At 33.6% G+C, this 19,603-nt stretch overlaps 2 protein-coding genes across 2 annotated transcripts; one reads left to right on the top strand and one right to left on the bottom strand.

Annotated features, from left to right (window-relative positions):
- The first annotated feature begins 9,486 nt into the window (after window positions 1-9,486).
- LOC131939119 (c-Myc-binding protein-like) lies at window positions 9,487-9,807 on the top strand. Its single transcript, XM_059297344.1, has one exon. It carries the CDS (start codon window positions 9,504-9,506, stop codon window positions 9,747-9,749), a length of 246 nt encoding a protein of 81 aa, XP_059153327.1. The 5' UTR covers window positions 9,487-9,503; the 3' UTR covers window positions 9,750-9,807.
- Window positions 9,808-17,369: 7,562 nt separating this feature from the next.
- Window positions 17,370-19,035, bottom strand: LOC131939074 (uncharacterized). Its single transcript, XM_059297310.1, has 2 exons — window positions 18,526-19,035; window positions 17,370-17,399 (listed from the first exon to the last, which is right to left on the bottom strand). Exons 1-2 carry the CDS (start codon window positions 19,033-19,035, stop codon window positions 17,370-17,372), a joined length of 540 nt encoding a protein of 179 aa, XP_059153293.1.
- Between the last annotated feature and the right edge of the window lie 568 nt (window positions 19,036-19,603).

Genomic DNA, 19,603 nt, shown 5'->3' with positions numbered 1-19,603 from the left:
CCCCTTGCGTCAAATCGCGACCTGCCAGGGCGAAAGCTAGAGCGCTTGATTCAACTTAGTAAACGACTTCAATACCCCATCTTATCCATAACGTACTATTTAAAACGAACATAGGCGCTATCGAGCTTATTGGAAAGCCCAAACCGCAACAAACCGGGAAACCGCTTCTGCAATATTGATTTTTTTCGCATAAACCTCCCCTGTATTATTTTCATAACTGTATCAAATCGCATCCGACTCTTTTTTTGTATAGGACCTACCCTATAAAGATAACAATCGAATTACACGCTGCTTCCGAGCCCCCATTTCTAAATTAAAACTTATTTTCAGCAGTCTTTTGACATTCAGATGTGACGTGTTAGAAACCATGCAAACAAGAACTAGTAAACTCGGCTTTACGCTTGTCTTCTATACATATCAGTATAAAGACACACAATTTTGTCTTTAGATACCCTAAATATAGATTTGCATCGAATTATACACTGTATATACAGCTCCTATATACGTGTACATTGATTACATTGTATTATTTTACCAAGCCGTCTGACCACATGCCAACTTGACGTATACGGCCATTGCTACAAAAATGGTAAATATTTTTCGTTAATTTAAAACAAAAAATGTTTATAGTAGCTAATCCACGTGTTTATTTATTTATTGAAAGTCTCATTTAGGTTGATGCAATGCAGATATTTAATTGTTATCTTTTTTATAATATTAATTAATATTTGTGCCCCATTTATGTATGCAATACATTTATTTAGGGGGATAACAAAAGCATAATTTACATAGACAACAAAATCAATGGAGTATAAAAACACAATAAGAACAACTTGAAATTTATATCGAAAAAAAATTAATAAATTTTACTTTTAAATAATTTAAAAATATTGCTTTCTTTGTCGATTTTTTAAAATAAAAAGTTTATGTTGTTAAATATACTGAACATTTCTACTTTAAATACATATTTTACCAAGAAAAAGAAAAAAATCGGTTCAAACTGGGTTGACTTTGTCAATGTTATATCGCCTAATTTTATTAATCGCTTTGTATTTAATAAATATCGGCCAATATTTTTTTTTAATCCGACAACATAATTCTTGTATCTGAATTATGACGTGGTTTGTCACCATGGATCATCAAAACTGAAGCTCCCGTTTGTTTACCTTTAAATCAGGCTGCTCGCCTCTCACTACACTAAAACATTCTACTCAGCTTATACAATGTTTTATTCAGTAAAAAATTTACTTTAAAATGACTCTAAATCGGATATAACTATGCTCTACATTTCAAGTAACGTTTGGATGTTTGTTGAAACACTATCGATAAAGTAATACGTTCCTAAAATGATAGCCCAACAACGTATGAAATCATCAGACCATCACAAAAGTGCTGACGTTAAAAACACGAGTAGGTGTACATTAGTCCGTGTGTTTTGTCTTTCTTTACTAATCTACAACGTTCAGTATATTGGCCTTCATGATAAAGGTATCAATCATAGGCCAATCTCTTCATCTTTTAAAACATTAAACTTGGAGAATGAGAAACTTCATCAACAATTTGTGACATTTGTTTTACTGAGCTCATGTCGTGACACTGCAGGTGTTTCTCTGTGCCACCCATGGACAGAAATAGAAACGACCGTGGGAGAAGTGTCTCTGTAATCACATACTGATCTATCATTCCAAAACTTTCCATGACATAAAATTGACCCTTGGTGATGAGGGCACGCTACCTTGAAATATCCGCCAGTCCGGTTGAGTGGGGTGGGAAGTGTGTGTGTGTGTGTGTGGTGGGTGGTTGAGGTGTGTATCTCTTTCTACCATTCAGGTTGTGCATTTTAAAACCCGGGAAACAGAATACTGTTCTAATGTTAATTTACTTGGGGGCTGATCGAGTGATGTTTGGCTTGAGACTGTCTAAATTAAAATTAATACTTTATTTATTTCTTACCTGTATATTTCTTTTTTCTCAGTTAAGTGAGAGTTCCCAGTCTATGACAGGGGTCGGCAACCTGCGGCTCGCGAGCCGCATGCGGCTCTTTTGATATCAAGATGCGGCTCTCCAGCTCCTTGAACAAATACTAATAATCTTAATAAAAAATAAAATATTTGAAATAAAAAAAAAATGTTAGTGGCTCTTTAAAACCAGGGAAATTTTGAAAATTGTATCTTTTGGCTCTTCCGCTTCAAAAGGTTGCCGACCCCTGGTCTATGACTTAGCTTTGCTTGAAATATTTCTTTTGACTCGTTGAAATTGATTTTTTTTCAATATTTGGCACAAACAGAATAAAATGTGAATAAACAGCTTCAATTGAAGATTTTGAATAAATATAAAATAATTCAATAAATACATAGGTTTACATTTTCTAAATATAACTTAATTTATATTATAGTCATACATTAAAATAAAGTTTATGTGCAACTTAACTAATTTTATTAATATATAAATGTTTTCTGACTACAATTGTTAGTGAATTATTGTATTTAGTTTAATTTACATAATTTTTGTTCTACCAAGTGTATTCCTTGAAATTTATTTCCCCTTAAACTTTTGTGTAAAACTTACAAGGGAAGTAATAAAACAATAAAGAGATACACATTACATTTGTTTGAACACTATGATTCAACAATTTAATCAACGTGATGATATTGTACCTGTGTTTTGATTACTTTCGCAGATCCAAATTAGTATGGTTCACAAAATAGAACGTGGTTAAAACTGCCTCATTGTACTCTATGTATAATAGTGACAGTTGTTTGACTAAGTCCACATCATGACACTGCATGTTATCCTGTCATAAACAAAACTACAGACAGTTGGTTATCAGCTTTTACAATCTGAAGTTGACATCTTCAACTTTTGGAACTCTGTTATTCCGATCCCCATACTCCACACTGTTTGATACAATGTAATCCTCTAATATGCCCATCGTTGTTATAATATGTCATGCAGTTTTAAAATGTCTTGAAAACCTTACATCATTTCTAGACTGTAAACGGTGGATATTTAATTTATTTTCATATTTATGATATTTGTTTGCAGAGGCTGCAACTTTAATTTCTTCTTACAGCCGATGTTTTCATAAATGGCATAGTTGGTGTAGAATTAATTCGCTGCTTTAAAAATTTATTTATATTTCTTTACCTAAGTGCTCAGACCTCCAACAGATGAAAGAATGTCGTCTAATTCATGAAATGTGATTTGTCCTTTTAGGTAGTGCCGCCGCCAGGTTATTTAGCCCTCTTAATATATATATATATATATATATATACATATATATATATGTATATATATAATATATATATATATATATATATATATATATATATATATATATATATATATATATATATATATATATGTGTGTGTGTATATATATATATATATACTAGCCGTCCCGGCCAGGCCCTGCTCTGGCTTCTGTGAAAAACCCTTCTGTTAAAGACCATCACCTGTGTGTTTAGTAATCATCATAAACCCGGCATTGCCCACCCAAACCACAACCAACCAAAACCAAAACAACAAAACGCAAACATAACGCTAACACAATTACAAATACAAACGAAAACAAAAACTAACAACAAACCAACCACAACCACAAACACCAATACGAACACAAAGAAAAAAGCAAACGAAAACAAACCAAATACAAACGCAAAACCAACCACAAACCCAAAGAAAAAAAACACAAAAGAAAAAACAAACGAAAACAAACCAAATCCAAACGCAAAACCAACCTCAAACACAAATACAAACACAAACCCAATGAAAATAAAACACAAACGAAAACGAAAAAAGAAAGAACAAAAACGAACCAAATCAAAACGCAACCACTAACGCAAACCCAACCTAAACACAAAGAAAACACTAACGCGAATATAAACGCAAAGTGCTCGCGGGGCTGAATCGCCTACTTCAACTTAATAAACGACTATAGTACCCCAACTTATTCATAGTCTTTTGCACTCACTTTAAAGAACGTAGGCGCGAAACCGAACACGGGAGGCCCGGGACCCCAAAAAGCACCCTGTCTGGGCGCCAGAGGACGCACCATGACGTCACCGCCTGATTGAACTTAGTAAACGCCTATAGTGCATAACTTATTCATAGTCTTTTGAACTCACGCGAACGTAGATACCATAGCGTACACCGGAAGGCCCGGGGCGCCAAATAGCACCCTGTCGGGGTGCCGGAGGACGCCCGGATTTGATTCACTTAAAGACTATAGTAACCTTTCTTATCCATAGTCTATCGCACTGTTTAAAACAAAATTATGCAGCATAGCGCTCACATGATAGCCCAGGGTGCCAAATCGAACCGTGCAGGGGCGCCGGCGGACGCGCCTGTTTCAATTTAGTGAACAAAAATGATAATACTCCAAGCTTATCCGTAAATGGAAAGAAATAAACGTATATGATTTGTAGGACCTGGCTTATTAAATGTTATTGATTTAAAAAAAAAAAATAATTATTGAACAGTATGTTCAGTGTATAGAATAAATAAAAGGCACTGTTAAAAATACCTAACGACATTGCACTTAATCAATCCCCGCTAATTGTGTAATTATTTTTTTTTCTTAACACCAAAAACAAAGTAATAAAATGTTAATTCTCTCTTCTTAAGGATTTATTTTTCATTAAAGGGAAGTAACTGTGCAGTCAATACATTTCCGAAACAATTTTAGAAATTTTATAAACCGTCGATACACTTTTTAAAAATTTTATGTCGTGTTCATAATTGAAAATTATTCTTCTAAGTAAATAGAATGAAAATTGTTTTTAAAGACTTTCAATGGTAATTTTTTGACTCGTAAATGTAGACTTTGAGTACGATAAAAAATCTAACACTTAAATCCGTAGAACTGTCAACGACAAACTTTTTTTTTTGCCACACGTTACAGAACTGAACTTTATATATTAGATATATATATATATTAGAAGACTTGTCTCACTATATTCTAAATAAAAGCATTTCATTGCAAAGTATATCCATCGTGAGACAACAAATCATACATAGGCTCGAACTCATTACTGGCTTGGAATAATCAAGGTTTAAAATTTCGTATTTACGCATACAGAAATTTAGTGTTCCTTGTTATTTGGCGAGTCGGTCAAAGACTATGAATAATGAAAACTTAATATATGTTTTTTTGTTCTATTGATTTGGAACTGATTTCTTTTTATAGCTTAGTCATTTTTAGTTTTAATTCGCTTAGTAAAAAAAAAAAAAATTATTTCAATTAGTTTTATCGTCATCCCGATTCGACTATTTAAAGGAGAGAATACTGAATAAGTCATGGGAGTGGTTTACAGATTTGCCTAGTTTTCATACTACAACTTACGTAGTTTTTTTTTTATTTTTTCTCTACGCAATAGTGTGTTTCAGTTAATGTAGAACAATCACTGATGCAATCGATTAGTTTTTTTGTTTTTTTTTTTAACCAGTAGTCTATCATGGTGCAAAAAAAATATTATTTTTTGTCGGAGTTTGCTCCTCCCCTCCCCCTTAAAAAGGAGCGCAAACGTGATAGCTAATAATATAAAGAGCTCAATACTGAATTATGTACAGTCAAAATAAAGCAATTGGACTGCTACTTGACATTACAAATTGTTTTCGACATCATTTGTGTGATAGCAAAATAATAAAGCGGGAGTGATCTCCACTAAACTTTCTCGAATATTCTTATATAACACTACGAAATTTTGATAAATCTAGATTTAAATTTTTTGCCCGATTAAAAAAAAAAGTCCCAAATACTCCGGATATTATGAAGCACTCAGGTGTAAAACGGTGAAAACTGTCAAAATTTTAAGTGATTTTTGTGCACAATTACAATACTTGCTCTATACTCTGTATACGAAAACGTAAAAAGGAAATGGGGCTGAACGAAATGGCATTTATATAGAAAATATATACTCTTAACATTTTACGCCCGACCGCCCCCCCCCCCTCCTGAAATTTTTCAAGTGCCCCCCCCCCCCCCCCCGGAAATAATTTATCTGGAAGAACAACTGGTTAAAAAGCGACCCGACCTTTTCAAATAAGGGAGTGGGGGGCATTTTCACCAAGGCGAAATCTTATATATAGGTCCAATTTGAAGATGGGACGCAAAACTGATAGTTCATCCTGGGCACCTAAATAGATCGCTACGCATGTGTATATAGTTATTGTAATCTAATCAGTTATAAATTATTAGGTACTTGTTAATGCGCCCCCCCCCCCTTACGGACAGCGCCCTAGGCGACGGCCTAGTTCGCCTTACAGGTAGCGCTGGTCTTGCTTTTAGGCTTAGCCAATCATGCATGTATATAGTATATTAGAACAATGGTGGTCTGACCTTTGATGTTATTTAATATTGAAAGGCATGTATGGTAATGAACATTATATTTTCATCTTATATGTTATTAAACATTGTTTTTATTAACTGTAACAATATTATTCAGTATTTTTTAAAAATATGTACACGTTTTTATGAAGTAAAAGTAGCACGTCTCTTTAAAGTATGTTAATGACTCGTATAATATGTTCAATCTTATCAAACAATTGTAACATACCATATTAACATGACTTCTAGAATATTTTTTTTTGTAAATATGTTGTTATAGACATGGATTCCGTGCTTGCCTTAAACCAGGGGTCGGCAACCTTTTGAAGCGGAAGAGCCAAAAGTTACAATTTTCAAAATTTCTCTGGTTTTAAAGAGCCACTAACATTTTCTTTATTTCAAATATTTTATTTTTTTATTAAGAGTATTAGTATTTGTTCAAGGAGCTGGAGAGCCGCATCTTGATATCAAAAGAGCCGCATGCGGCTCGCGAGCCGCAGGTTGACGACCCCTGCCTTAAACACATACACTCTCTCCACGTCCCTTCAGACACATCTACCCCCTCCCCCTCTGTCCACTTCACCCTCAGACATGATAACCCCACATCCTCTTTAACTGTTCCAACGACCCTATTACCCACCCCAACATTAATTTTGAATATATATTAATTTACTCATTTAAAGTTCTAAATCTTGCTTCTTACCCCTCATCTTTCACACAGGAACCTTTTGAAAACTCAATGCAACCAGTATATAAACTGGTCAACATATTTTGTTTCCTTACATAGAAAACGCTTCACTGTCCCATTGACCCACCCCCCCAACCCCCCCCCCCCCCCCCCTCTTTGAACAATTTCCTTTCCACTCACCACCCGGAGTCCTGACACTTTCGTTATACCTTCACCCCCTCTACTGCTATCCCATAATCTATTTTATTAAAAAAAAAATTAAAAAACAATTTAAGAAATTAAAAAAATTCCTATCCTATTTGTATTCTATCAAAAGTACATATAGATGTTAGTACAAATGCATTTGTATCATTATCTCTACACTTTCAAAAAAAGGTTTTTCCTTATCTCATGGTGCACGTTAAAGTATTCAGCATTTAATGATAAGCGGCTTATAAACTTCCAGTAGAAGACTACCAGTTTTGATAAAGTCCATGGGCTAACGGGTCTTTTTAACACCATTCTCATCAATATAACTTTCCATCGATACACCGATGGTTATGTGGTAATCATTGACCATCCTGTAAAAATGTCAACCACTTTCGAGTTCTTTACCAGCAAAGTATCACAATCATTCATTTTATATGCTGGATAGTAGTTGACTTTGTCTTTTATTTATGTCAATGCTCCTTGTGCGATAAGAATCTGATACACGTTCACCATTGTAATGAAAATATATCTTATGTTTATATTTAAAAAAATGTGGTCGCAAATTTTAGTGTGAATGAAATAATGTATTTTGGACGGACATTTTTTTTTCCAACTGTATTACAATATACTGTCAGTGATTAAGTACGAGTGAAGTTTGAAGACATTCATCAAATAGAAATAAATTTAAAATTGAGTGACACTATTTAATCCACAGCAGACTCACTGACAGACAAACAGACAACCAAACATACATCGCATTCCCATCTTTATCTATATCTATAGATACGATATTTATTTTTTTTTAAATATTGACTTTCTGAATTATGATACATGAAAGATAGCTCCAACGTATAGTGAAATATTGAGTACAATATTTGTGGTGTACACAATTTCATATACATTGTTTTGTTTGTTCTTACAAGTTGTAGTTGATCGAAGTAAAAATTAACATGTTAAGAAGTGTTTAATTTCTTTACTTCAAGACTTTGACTTTCAAACAAACAAAACATAAAAACAAACACATAATTAAGTTGTGTTTATTCATTTATTTTACTGAACGAAACCGATACACCGAAATAATGCATTAAATAGTTTGAACCAACAGTTGTTGGTTAATTCGCTGTTTTAATCGACACAATTTAATCTTTGAGTGTAGGACTTTTAGATTATATTAATTTTAACAAAGTGAATTGCATTAAAATCATTAGCCATCATATAGAGAATAGTGGCACAGGCAGCAATATCATCCAACACTCACTAAAACATATTTTCTCCACATTATAAAGGTAGTTGTATACAACCTCAGCCATACATTCCCCCGTGTAGCTACCCATGTCTAGGGAAGTTTAAAAAAAAACGTGTAACGGGTAGCTCATCATCTGGTGAAACATACCTCACAATCACAGTCCGCTGATCAATGTTTGGCCGAAAATTACTATTGAGTCATTTTTGGGCCCCAAAGAAAGTTGGGAAACTAACCAAATGCTTGTTGAGCGGATGCATAAATCCTACAGTGTATATAGTTTTGTATTTAAACTAAACGATGTAATCATTTTAAATTAAAATTGTCGATCAGTTTAGAATTGCCGTAGTTATGTACTTTTCACCGCAATTTCCATACTGACAATTGCGATTATTAATTCGTTATTTCTGGATGGATGGATGGATGTGTGTCCACAGCTTTAAGTGGTATCTCCTCCTCAACGATGGATATCGAGGACTAGTTCCAAAGGAAATGTGTTAAGCAAGTTCCAAGGATGATTGTGGGCCAAAAAAAATTCCCGGAATTTCTTCCTGTATTTCCCGGAAAAGCCAAAAAACCTCAAAAAATGCAGTTTTTGGCCCATATCTCGGCAACCAGACCACTTAGCGACTTAAAACATTTACCAATCGATTCATGCCATAATTTAGAACAATATTGCCGAAGAAAGTTTTCAAAAATATCCTTTCGTTTGGTCACAAAAAATTAATTAAGGAAATTGCGCTTAAATTGTTTCTAGACTTTTTATTAATTTGTTTTATATCAATTTTAAAAACAAAACCAAACTTGGTTATCAGTTGCTTTTTCTTGAATTTAAACTATTCAAGGGAGACAACATTAACAAAATTGGATAAACATCGCTATTAAGTTCATGGACAAATCTACGTTTAACGTAATAGGAATAAAACGCAGTTAATCGTAGAAAAATTGTTTCTTTTTTTTTTTTAAACTGACGATATCATTAAGCAAACTACTATTTCAAAAAAATATGATTGTGTATAGTTATATAATGAGAATATTTGGAAAAGGCAGGGGTAATGGATGCACTCACTCGTGTTTTGGTTGGATTGTATGAAGAGCCAGAGAAACCCAACAATGCTATGGATTTCTTGCGACAAAATTTGAATGCCACTGGACCTGAGACAGCAGACGTTGAGACTCTGAAGCTTGAGGTCACCGAACTCAGGCAGAAATGTGAACAGTTGCAAGAAGAAAACAATGACCTCAAAGCACGGCTGCAGCAGTTAGAGCCCACAGCTGAGCCAGACAACCCAGACAACTAAGACCTTACCTGCTTGTACACTCCAATGTTTTCTAATCAAATAAACTACATGCTATACTTCCAATAAAAAAATAATTTGCCGAAAATACTTCCCGACACTAAATCTAGTCTAGCACTGCCCAGGTACTCAGTAATCAATATGTAGCCTGTAATGATCAGTTTCTGTACGCAATATATACCCCAGCAATAACATTTTCTGACAGGGGTTGAAATAACCTAAAACTCACTCGTGAAATTGTGCAATATTTATTTGGACCAGCTAACATATTGTCATATTGTATTCTGTTAAGGTAAACCACGTACAATTATAAAGAAGTGTTATTCTGGTCTTTCACCCTGGACCACACTGACCCCATGGTACCAAACACGTGATTTTTTTCATGGTACCAGAGCATGGTTAGTTATTACTTAGGTTATCATTTTATTCTAATTCGTCATTGATAATACGTCCAAGATTGTGTTGTCTAATGCATAAAACGCCTAATACAAGCATTGACACAAACTTCAACAACAAGGTGCCTTGAACATTCTTCATCATATCACTGTCAGCAACAGACTCTCTAGCGACCCAAAACACTTACATGTAACCTACGTAAACAAAGACGCCAAAGGGTGTGTGTCGTGGTACCACCCATATTCGTTTTCCTAACGCCAACTAGCAGATTTTATGTGAACAAAATGTATGTCGGTTTAGAGTAACATTACTTTTTTACTTCGCTAAATAAAATACTGTTTAACAAAATGTCGATACCAAACAGTTATGACGTAAGGGTGTGTACATTTTGATGTTAGCTCTGTAACATTGATACAATCCAGATGGTCAGCTTGATGTCTAGACATTGGCACTATCCAGATGGTCAGCTTGATGTCTAGACATTGGCACCATCCATGTGGTCAGCTTGATGTCTAGACATTGGCACTATCCAGATGGTCAGCTTGATGTCTAGACATTGGCACCATTCAGATGGTCAACTTGATGTCTAGACATTGAGGAAATAAATGTTGGTCCCGCTAAAATATCACACTAGTTTAGATACATCAGATCAGCTGAGTCTCGAGTAACAACAGTGGCATGTGAAAGCTTTGGGTCGTTTGAGAGTTTGTTAATCACATTCTCCATCTGTTGTCACTTTTATCCCAATAATGCAGGGGTATGAAGTGCAATTAGGCGGATTTTAGTTAGCTTCAGCTGCGTATTTTAAAATCGTGTTCATGTGTCTCTCTCATTTTGACATATTTGATTGAACCGTAACCATCGCATGTATTATAAATAATTGGCATTTCAAGGTTTAGTTGATAGGTTTATATAGAATGAGTCTATGTATTATAGTATTATTAGTATTGCTAGCCGGGCAATGGCTGTGGTGGTAACCTAGCCGTCTAAATGTATAAATCTAATATTCAAACCACTGGTGTTACGTCCAGGTTAGATTCGAATTCAAGAACAACGCTTCGTGTATAACTTCACTCCTTTTATTTGTCTCAATGCATTCAAGCGTACCATAACAGCCCTCGTCCTAACCGCTACTAACCCGCTGACTGCCAACTAACCAACCCTGACACCCATTCACTCCAGCTTTTATACCGCATTCGACCTTGGGATAACAATACACAAACACACCGGGGTTAACAATATTCTAGGGTAAACTCAACTCACACACTCACTCTCCCCTAATTCTAGATCATTCTATCCTATTCTAGTCTAACCTACACTGACCCGTAACAACTGGTAATCCGAAATCACATAGATCTAGATCTAGTCATGAGCTGGAGTAGATTTATAGATTATAGAGACTCTAGATATCTAGATTTAATAAGTTAATAAGATATCTAGATCTTTGATGGTGGTAAAAAGAAATGAGCAGCTCCAAAGGAAACTGAAGCAAAGAACCAAATGTAGACAACATGTTATGTGTCGAGTGTAGAGAACATGTTATGTGTCGAGTGTAGACAACAGGTTATGTGTCGAGTATAGACAACAGGTTATGTGTCGAATGTAGACAACAGGTTATGTGTCGAGTGTAGACAACAGGTTATGTGTCGAGTGTAGACAACAGGTTATGTGTCGAGTGTAGACAACAGGTTATGTGTCGAGTGTAGACAACAGGTTATGTGTCGAGTGTAGAGAACAGGTTATGTGTCGAGTGTAGACAACAGGTTATGTGTCGAGTGTAGACAACAGGTTATGTGTCGAGTGTAGACAACATGTTATGTGTCGATTCAAGACAACATGTTATATGTCGAGTGTAGACGACATGCTATGTGTCGAGTGTAGACAACAGGTTATGTGTCGAGTGTAAACAACAGGTTATGTGTCGAGTGTAGACAACAGGCTATGTGGGTTATTTATAGAGTGTGGGCAACAGGTTATGTGTCGAGTGTAGACAGCATGTTATGTGTCGAGTGTAGACAACAGGTTATGTGTCGAGTGTAGACAACAGGTTATGTGTCGAGTGTAGACAACAGGTTATGTGTCGAGTGTAGACAACAAGTTATGTGTCGAGTGTAGACAAAGGTTTGTTTTATCGTTCTCTCTCAGTCGCCTTGACGGTGTAATCCAAAGTACATTAAGCAGCTACATGGACATTTGAGTAAGTAATTTGTGAACATTAAAATACAATCTGGCCCAATTGAAAAGTATCATTGCTTACATCGAACTGTTGGGATACCTTATATAAGTAGGCCTATAAGGTATCCCATTTATAAGGTATATTGTGGATTATAAGGTATATAATATATACCTTACACATGTATACTATTTTAGCAGTAAAACAAAAAACTATTGTTTAAAAACGGGTAAATCCAGAATAACTGCTACGCTGATTTACATTCATGAAATGGAATCGTTCTTTTGTATACACAAACAGCTTCATAGAAAGTTTTCGTTTTGCTATTAAATTGTATTTCCAATTTAATTTAAAAAATAAAAAAAAAATAATGAAATTGTTTAGAATGGTAAATTAAATTTTAATTAAATTTAACTTACTTTATTGTGAAATGTAGTTACTGCTTTAAAATTTCTGAACAATTCAAGGATTAGCCTCTCTTGGTTTAATAATAATAATATAATGGGGAACAATTTTGAGCTATCACTAATTTAATAACTTAAATGGTGCTTTTTACCTTCTCGTATATGCGAAGTGTAGAGAAAATCTTGTAATCGTGCAAAATAAAAAAAAATAAAAACGGGATTTTTGCAAATCTCGACGTATTACCTTTATTGTTGTGTTGTGAGACGGTTAAGTATGATATATGACACATTTTTTAATAAATAGTTGTAAAATAATTTTACTTTAATCCTAAATTTATTTCAGCTCCATTAACCAACTCGACCGAAAATCAACTTATATGTGTCCTGTAGGTCTTAATCGTGTGTCTTACTTGTGGCTCATGGTGTTTCACTTGTGTTTCATGGTATCTTACGTGTGTCTCATGGTGTCTTACTTGTGTCTCATGGTGTCTATGGTATATTCCGCATGTCTTTAACGGGCCTAGTATATATCTGGCATGGTTCTAACATAAACGTTGTCAGGATCGTGTGATATACTGGAAGGTAAACCGTCTAGTAGAGGCTCATTTAGTAAATATTGATGTTACATCTGTTACATCGTCACAAAAAATGTCCCACATTCCTGGCCGTCTTATAAGTACCAATATATATTTGGGACATTAGAAAAGTATGTGTGCCAAAAGCAATATCATAACACATTGTTAAAGAAAACAAAAATCGTTCATAACCTAATTCCGTAAATAAAGGGTTAAACAATTTAATGAACTATTTCGGTGCATCGTTACGGCTATCTTTCATTTATCACAATTCAGAAATTCAATATTTTTTAAAACAAATGTCGTATCTATAAATTTAAATAAAGATGGAAATACGGTGTATGTTTGGTTGTCTGTTTGTCTGTCAGTCTGTCTGGATTAGATTAAATATTGTCACTTTAAATTACTTTCTATTTGATGACTGTGTTCAAACTTCAATGGTATTTGCATAACTGACAGTATCGTTTGATACAGTTGAAAAAAATAAAAAGTAAATTAAACTGTGTCCGTCCAAATATTGTCGTTCAAATTACTTTAAAATGTGCACCCAAAATATGAAAATAAAAATTACATTTGACAGAAAAAAAACTTCTTTAGGCATTAATGTTGAAAAACTTAACGGAGCAACATTTCAATCGACCGAATTGGTTGTCTTTGGTAAATGTATAACGCTTGGCTACCGTTTTCGTAATTAATTTTATTACCTATTATTTTAAGACACATATAAGAACAGGGCACAATCTTTAGCTAGTATTAATATATTATCTTTGTAATTTAATTGTGTGCAATTATTAGCCCGTTTTATTTTATAAAAAGAAAATTTAATGATATCAAAATATTTTGAAGTCAATTATTAAGTTATTGCCCCTGTAATGTTTTGGACTAAGACTTTCGGAAACATTTGTTTTAATTGCAATATTAAAATTACAAAACTCTAGCCTAATCACGTACTATATATATATATATATATATATATATATATATATATATATATATATATATATATATATATATATATATATATATATATTGCAATATTTTCACTGAAAGTCATACAGTATCAGATTTATCACGCTAGTAATCCACGACATTTCTACTGTTATTTCATTACTGAATTGAAATCCTACCAGTACTTGGCCAGTGGCGCTGAAAGTATTAGCACATGCGCTTTTCCTGACATAATATATTAGGAGTTTGATAAAACATTACATAAATACAATTGTTTTTTTAAACACACGTTTAAATCATGTATGTGTTTAATATATCTTACAATCGAAACGTGGAAGCGCGTTTTCAACGTGCCTTAAATGTGTCTAAAATGTGTTTAACATGTGTCTTAATTGCTTTTAGTCTACACCGGGGCTAGCTTATATCTGATACAAGAGTTTAAAACGGAGTGTTAGTTTTATAAAGTATGTCTGTGTTAGGGCCCTTATTGTATACAGCCGGCATTGGCCAATCATGTATCTATCGCCCATTAATTTTGTCTAGCGATTATAATATGTATTATTGTGATGTGTAACGGCTGTTTATGACAGTGGCATGATTTACATGTTAGTGGCAGGCTTTACATGGTAGTCGCAGTCTTTACATGCTAGTGGCAGGCTTTACATGGTAAAGGGCTGGTAAGTAGGTCACCAACCAGTTATGGCTTACACTAACATGTGACCCGACAAATTGAAACTGAACATTTCATTTGAAAACCTACAAATAATCTTAGAATCGCCACTGATTGGACCTAATTGGTTGTCTTTGATAAATGCATAACCTTTGGCCACTGTTTTGTAATTAATTTATTTACTTACCTTTTTATAAGACACATAAAAGAACAATTTAAAAATCTGTTTACGTGTATCAAAATATTACTTAAATAATTTGATATGATAAAACTATCAGGCATTTTTAGTATTTAGAAAGAAAATGTAATGATATAAATATTTGTTAAAGTTTTTTTAAGTTATTGCCCTTGAAATAAGACGGTAGTATTTTGGAAACATTCATTTTTATTGCAATTTTAAAATTACAAAACTCTAGCCAAATTGCGTATCTACTTAATATATAAGAATATTTTCACTGAATGTAACACATTATCAGATTTATCACGTTAGTAATCCACGTCATGTCAACTGTTATTTCATAATTAATCCCGACATAATCAGTGTTTCTTCCAGACTTTTTTCTCCGGGGGGGGGGGGGGTGCATTTGACATTTTTTGGGGGGCGGTAGACTTTCTTCGGGGGGCGGACACTGTTAAAAGTATATATTTTCTATATAAATTATATAAATTTCATTTCGTTCGGGGGGGGGGGGGGAAGGGGCGGTAGATTTTTTTTCGGGGGGGGGGGGGGGGGGGCCTGATAGAAACTCTGGACATAATGTCTTAAGAGGTTGATAAAATATTACATTAATACAATTTTAAAAACACGTTTAACTCCTCATATGTTTAATATATCTTATACTCAAAATGTTTTACATAATTGTAGAACACTGAACCACAGTAGCAGACCAATGGAATCCAGATAGTGATGACGACAAAGAGAATGATGATGACAGCAGTTTGGTAAATCAGCTTTAACAATGTCGAGTTTAGGTCGACCACCTTCTCTATGCCTATACCTAACACACCAGATAGTTGAATCAGCTTTAACAATGTCGAGTTTAGATCGTCCACCTTCTCTATGTCTATACCTACCACACCAGATAGTTGAATCAGCTTTAACAATGTCGAGTTTAGGTCGACCACCTTCTCTATGCCTATACCTAACACACCAGATAGTTGAATCAGCTTAAACAATGTCGAGTTTAGATCGTCCACCTTCTCTATGTCTATACCTAACACACCAGATAGTTGAATCAGCTTTAACAATGTCGAGTTTAGGTCGACCACCTTCTCTATGCCTATACCTAACACACCAGATAGTTGAATCAGCTTAAACAATGTCGAGTTTAGATCGTCCACCTTCTCTATGTCTATACCTAACACACCAGAAATATCACCCTTGACACACAGCTCTTTGTATGTTGACCAGATTGAAAATGTCTTGAGACAATAGCTCACGTTTTCATTTACCAGAATAGAAAAGACTTAATACGTAACATTCAGCTCCTTAGGGATATGTTTATAAGCAGCATAAACAGCCAATTATATGTACACTTAAAAAAAAAAAAAAAAAAAAAAAACTATATTTCGATAATTGTAATTACTTAAAATTTGGAACCTTAAAAAAAGTAATACAATGGATGCTGTAAATCTGTTATTTTTAAATTTGAAATTGCTACATTTTTTTAAAAATTTATCTTATGCATGTACATTTTACTTTCATGGGGTACATTCAATACAAATGCAAAACAAGTCTGATTGTTCGGCATTATTTGCGACTTACTCTTTTTGATCAGGTATCTAACATTACATTTAAGAATTTATTGGCATTAATTATATTTTTTAACGTATTTAACGTATGACCTTCTTTACAAACCAAAAAAAAAAAATAATCACTGTTTTCCTGTCCTACTCGTCCCGTAAGAATAATTGGATATCCGCCATCATATTGAATCTCTCCGGTATTTGTTAGTTGTATTTACCTTCATCTCCAAAGTTCCAAGAGCAAAATAATATTACCGTGTATTCATATATAGGCGCATAACATACTATTTCTAACTGTACTCAATCTCCAACTGCTTTCTGATATGCGACTATGTCCTACACGTTAGACTGACCAACTCCTAACGCTTGGTCAGCTGACCGTTACACGTGACAGGTCAGTTCGTTCCACTGTTATTATATTGTTTCTACTTGACCAATGTGGGGTTATTGTCTGGTCATTATAGCGTACATTTACGTATTATCGTTTTAAAAAAATGTCATGGAATAGTATCATCGGAACAACTTTATTTTAACCGGATTGATCGTTCGTCTTATTTATTCAAATGCCATGGCAACCATATTTTCAATAGAGTCACTGATGCTTGCAAATATATTCCTTTACAAGTCATATTGACAGTCAGGATAGTATCCAGCTCACAATAATTACATTGTTCTTATAAATACAACCTATGTCGGTATATAGAGATTGTTTTACATGTCTAAAACTTCAATAAGCTTTAGCTGTAGATAAATAAAATTCAACAATACTGGATAAAGTATTTGAACGAGTTGTTTCAGTCATGATAACTAATTAAAAGCATAGTTTACCTTTCAGATCAGATAATGAACCAGTGTGTTCTACTCTCAATGGCTATTTCCTTGGATTACTCGAACTTGTAGCAACATGGGATCATTTTTCCTGCAAGCCATACACCAACAGTGGGAACATAAAACCGTTTTGTTACAACTTATCTTTTTGCTGAAACATACCCAACAACCACAGTGTGGTGGGAGAAGTCTAAGGTTTTATTATATATGTGTCAGGTCATCGACTTTCTCCTTCACTTAGCTTTGTTAAGGCTTGTAATATTACTCCAGTTTACACTGTAAAAAGTACTGCATCGACAGTTTTTTTTATTTACTGAAAGTCTTATTTAGATTGATGCAATGTAGATATTTAATTGTTTTCTTTTTTATAATGTTAAGTAATATTTATAGGATGTGTCCAATTTATTTATTTAAAATGCTATAAGGGAGAAAACAAAAACATAATTTACATAGACAGCAGAATCAATTGAGTGTACACACACAATAATCACAACATGAAATTCTTAGCATAGAAGAATATAATTTTAAATTTTGTTTGTAAAATATTTTTAAAATATTGATTTTCTTTTCATTTTTTGATAAAAAATCCAGCTCTTTGATCTCAGTCAAAAGGCCGAGAAGCGATGAACATATATTTGACCAATTTTTTTTTTTTTTTTTTTTTTTTTTTTTTTTTTACAGGCTGAAATACAATTTAATTTTTTTAGACCTATACAATGTATTAATTTTCATTCAGAGTAAAGATGAAGCATTAATTCAACACAGGTACATAATACATAATACATAATACAAAACTATATAAAGTCTGTGACAGATGACTAGTAAAATTGTGAGTCTTGGTAAACAATTTAAATATAGCATGACTACAAAGCTGTTTCAATAAAAAGTGCAATTTTCAAAAGCTACAACATAATCCTATAGAAAATTTTAAGCAAAAAGATACTGAGAATGTAAGTTGGTTTTTTATTTCTGCTTCATGTTCAGAACAGGATAGATAAGTATTAACTATAAGGGATGAGAAACAATATTCATTTCTTACACTCATCACTTCTTTCTCTTCCCTTTCTTTTTTTTCTTTCCTCCTTTTTTTCTTTTTTCCCTTTCCAGACTTTCCCTTTTTTCCCTTTTTTTTGGTTTTTGAATCTGATGTTTTCTCAACTTTAGGAATTGAAAAGTCTGTAATTTCTGGTACATCAGACTCAACAACAAGATCAGGCATTTGACCTTTCTCAGCCGCTTTTAATACGTTCCATGTCTCTGAATTATACATGCACATGTCTTTAGGAATAAGGCTGTTGTCGTTTCTTGTTTTGAGTTGAGCGCCTTCAGCAACTAGATATTTAACTGTGCTTGTTCTGTTATTTGTAGCGGCCAAATGGAGAGATGATACATTAGAACCTACTGTCTGATCCATATCAACACCAGCATCAAGAAGTATTTTCACAACCTCACTGTGTCCAGCATAGTCGTCGGTTGCAGAAATGGGTATTTTCTTTCTTATTAGTTTTCTTAACGTGGAGATATCCCCTGCCTCAGCAGCAGCAACCATTCTCTTTTCAAAATGAACATTTGATTATAAATTTACATGATTTGAATTTGAAGCAGTCAAAGTTCCCATTTCTTTGATTTTATGCAAATGAAATATAATAATATTAATAATATTAGATCTATGTCGGCTGTTACTTAGATCTTTATTATTTTTACTCTGACACTCCTCGGTAATTTAAATCAAGAACATGTCAATGTAATCAATTATTTTCAATGCAGCATATTCTATCGGACTAAATAAAATAATAAAATGAAAAGCAGAATTTTGTTTTCATAATTGCCTGGCAACTCTCTTATACATATATTTGACCAAATACTTCTAAACAGAAATCAAAGTTACATCACAGAGGGGTTCTCTAGTTTACACAAATGGCTTTAAAGATAGTTATCGTTTTTATTTTCCATCTACGTTCTTTTAATAATTTTAAAACCTACAAATGTAAATGCGTGCAATATCAAACCCATTAAAATAACTTTATAATATTATGATCAATAAACAAAAATTGAGACTATTTTTTGTTTATGAAATGTTGTTATCGTTTATGTTTTCTGAACGGCTCTGAAAGTAA

Source organism: Physella acuta, unplaced genomic scaffold, assembly GCF_028476545.2.
Source record: "Physella acuta isolate Inbredline_101_S28 unplaced genomic scaffold, ASM2847654v3 ptg000264l, whole genome shotgun sequence".
Classification (NCBI taxonomy): Eukaryota; Metazoa; Mollusca; class Gastropoda; family Physidae; genus Physella; species Physella acuta.
This window is presented reverse-complemented; position numbering and strand designations above follow the sequence as displayed.

Coding starts and splice junctions, on each gene's coding strand:
- LOC131939119 (XM_059297344.1), top strand. CDS start 9,504: ATGGATGCACTCACTCGTGTTTTGGTTGGATTGTATGAAGAGCCAGAG.
- LOC131939074 (XM_059297310.1), bottom strand. CDS start 19,035: ATGGTTGCTGCTGCTGAGGCAGGGGATATCTCCACGTTAAGAAAACTA. Junction 17,400..18,525: donor AAGAGAAAGAAGTGATGAGT/GTAAGAAATGAA, acceptor ATTTATCTACAG/CTAAAGCTTATTGAAGTTTT.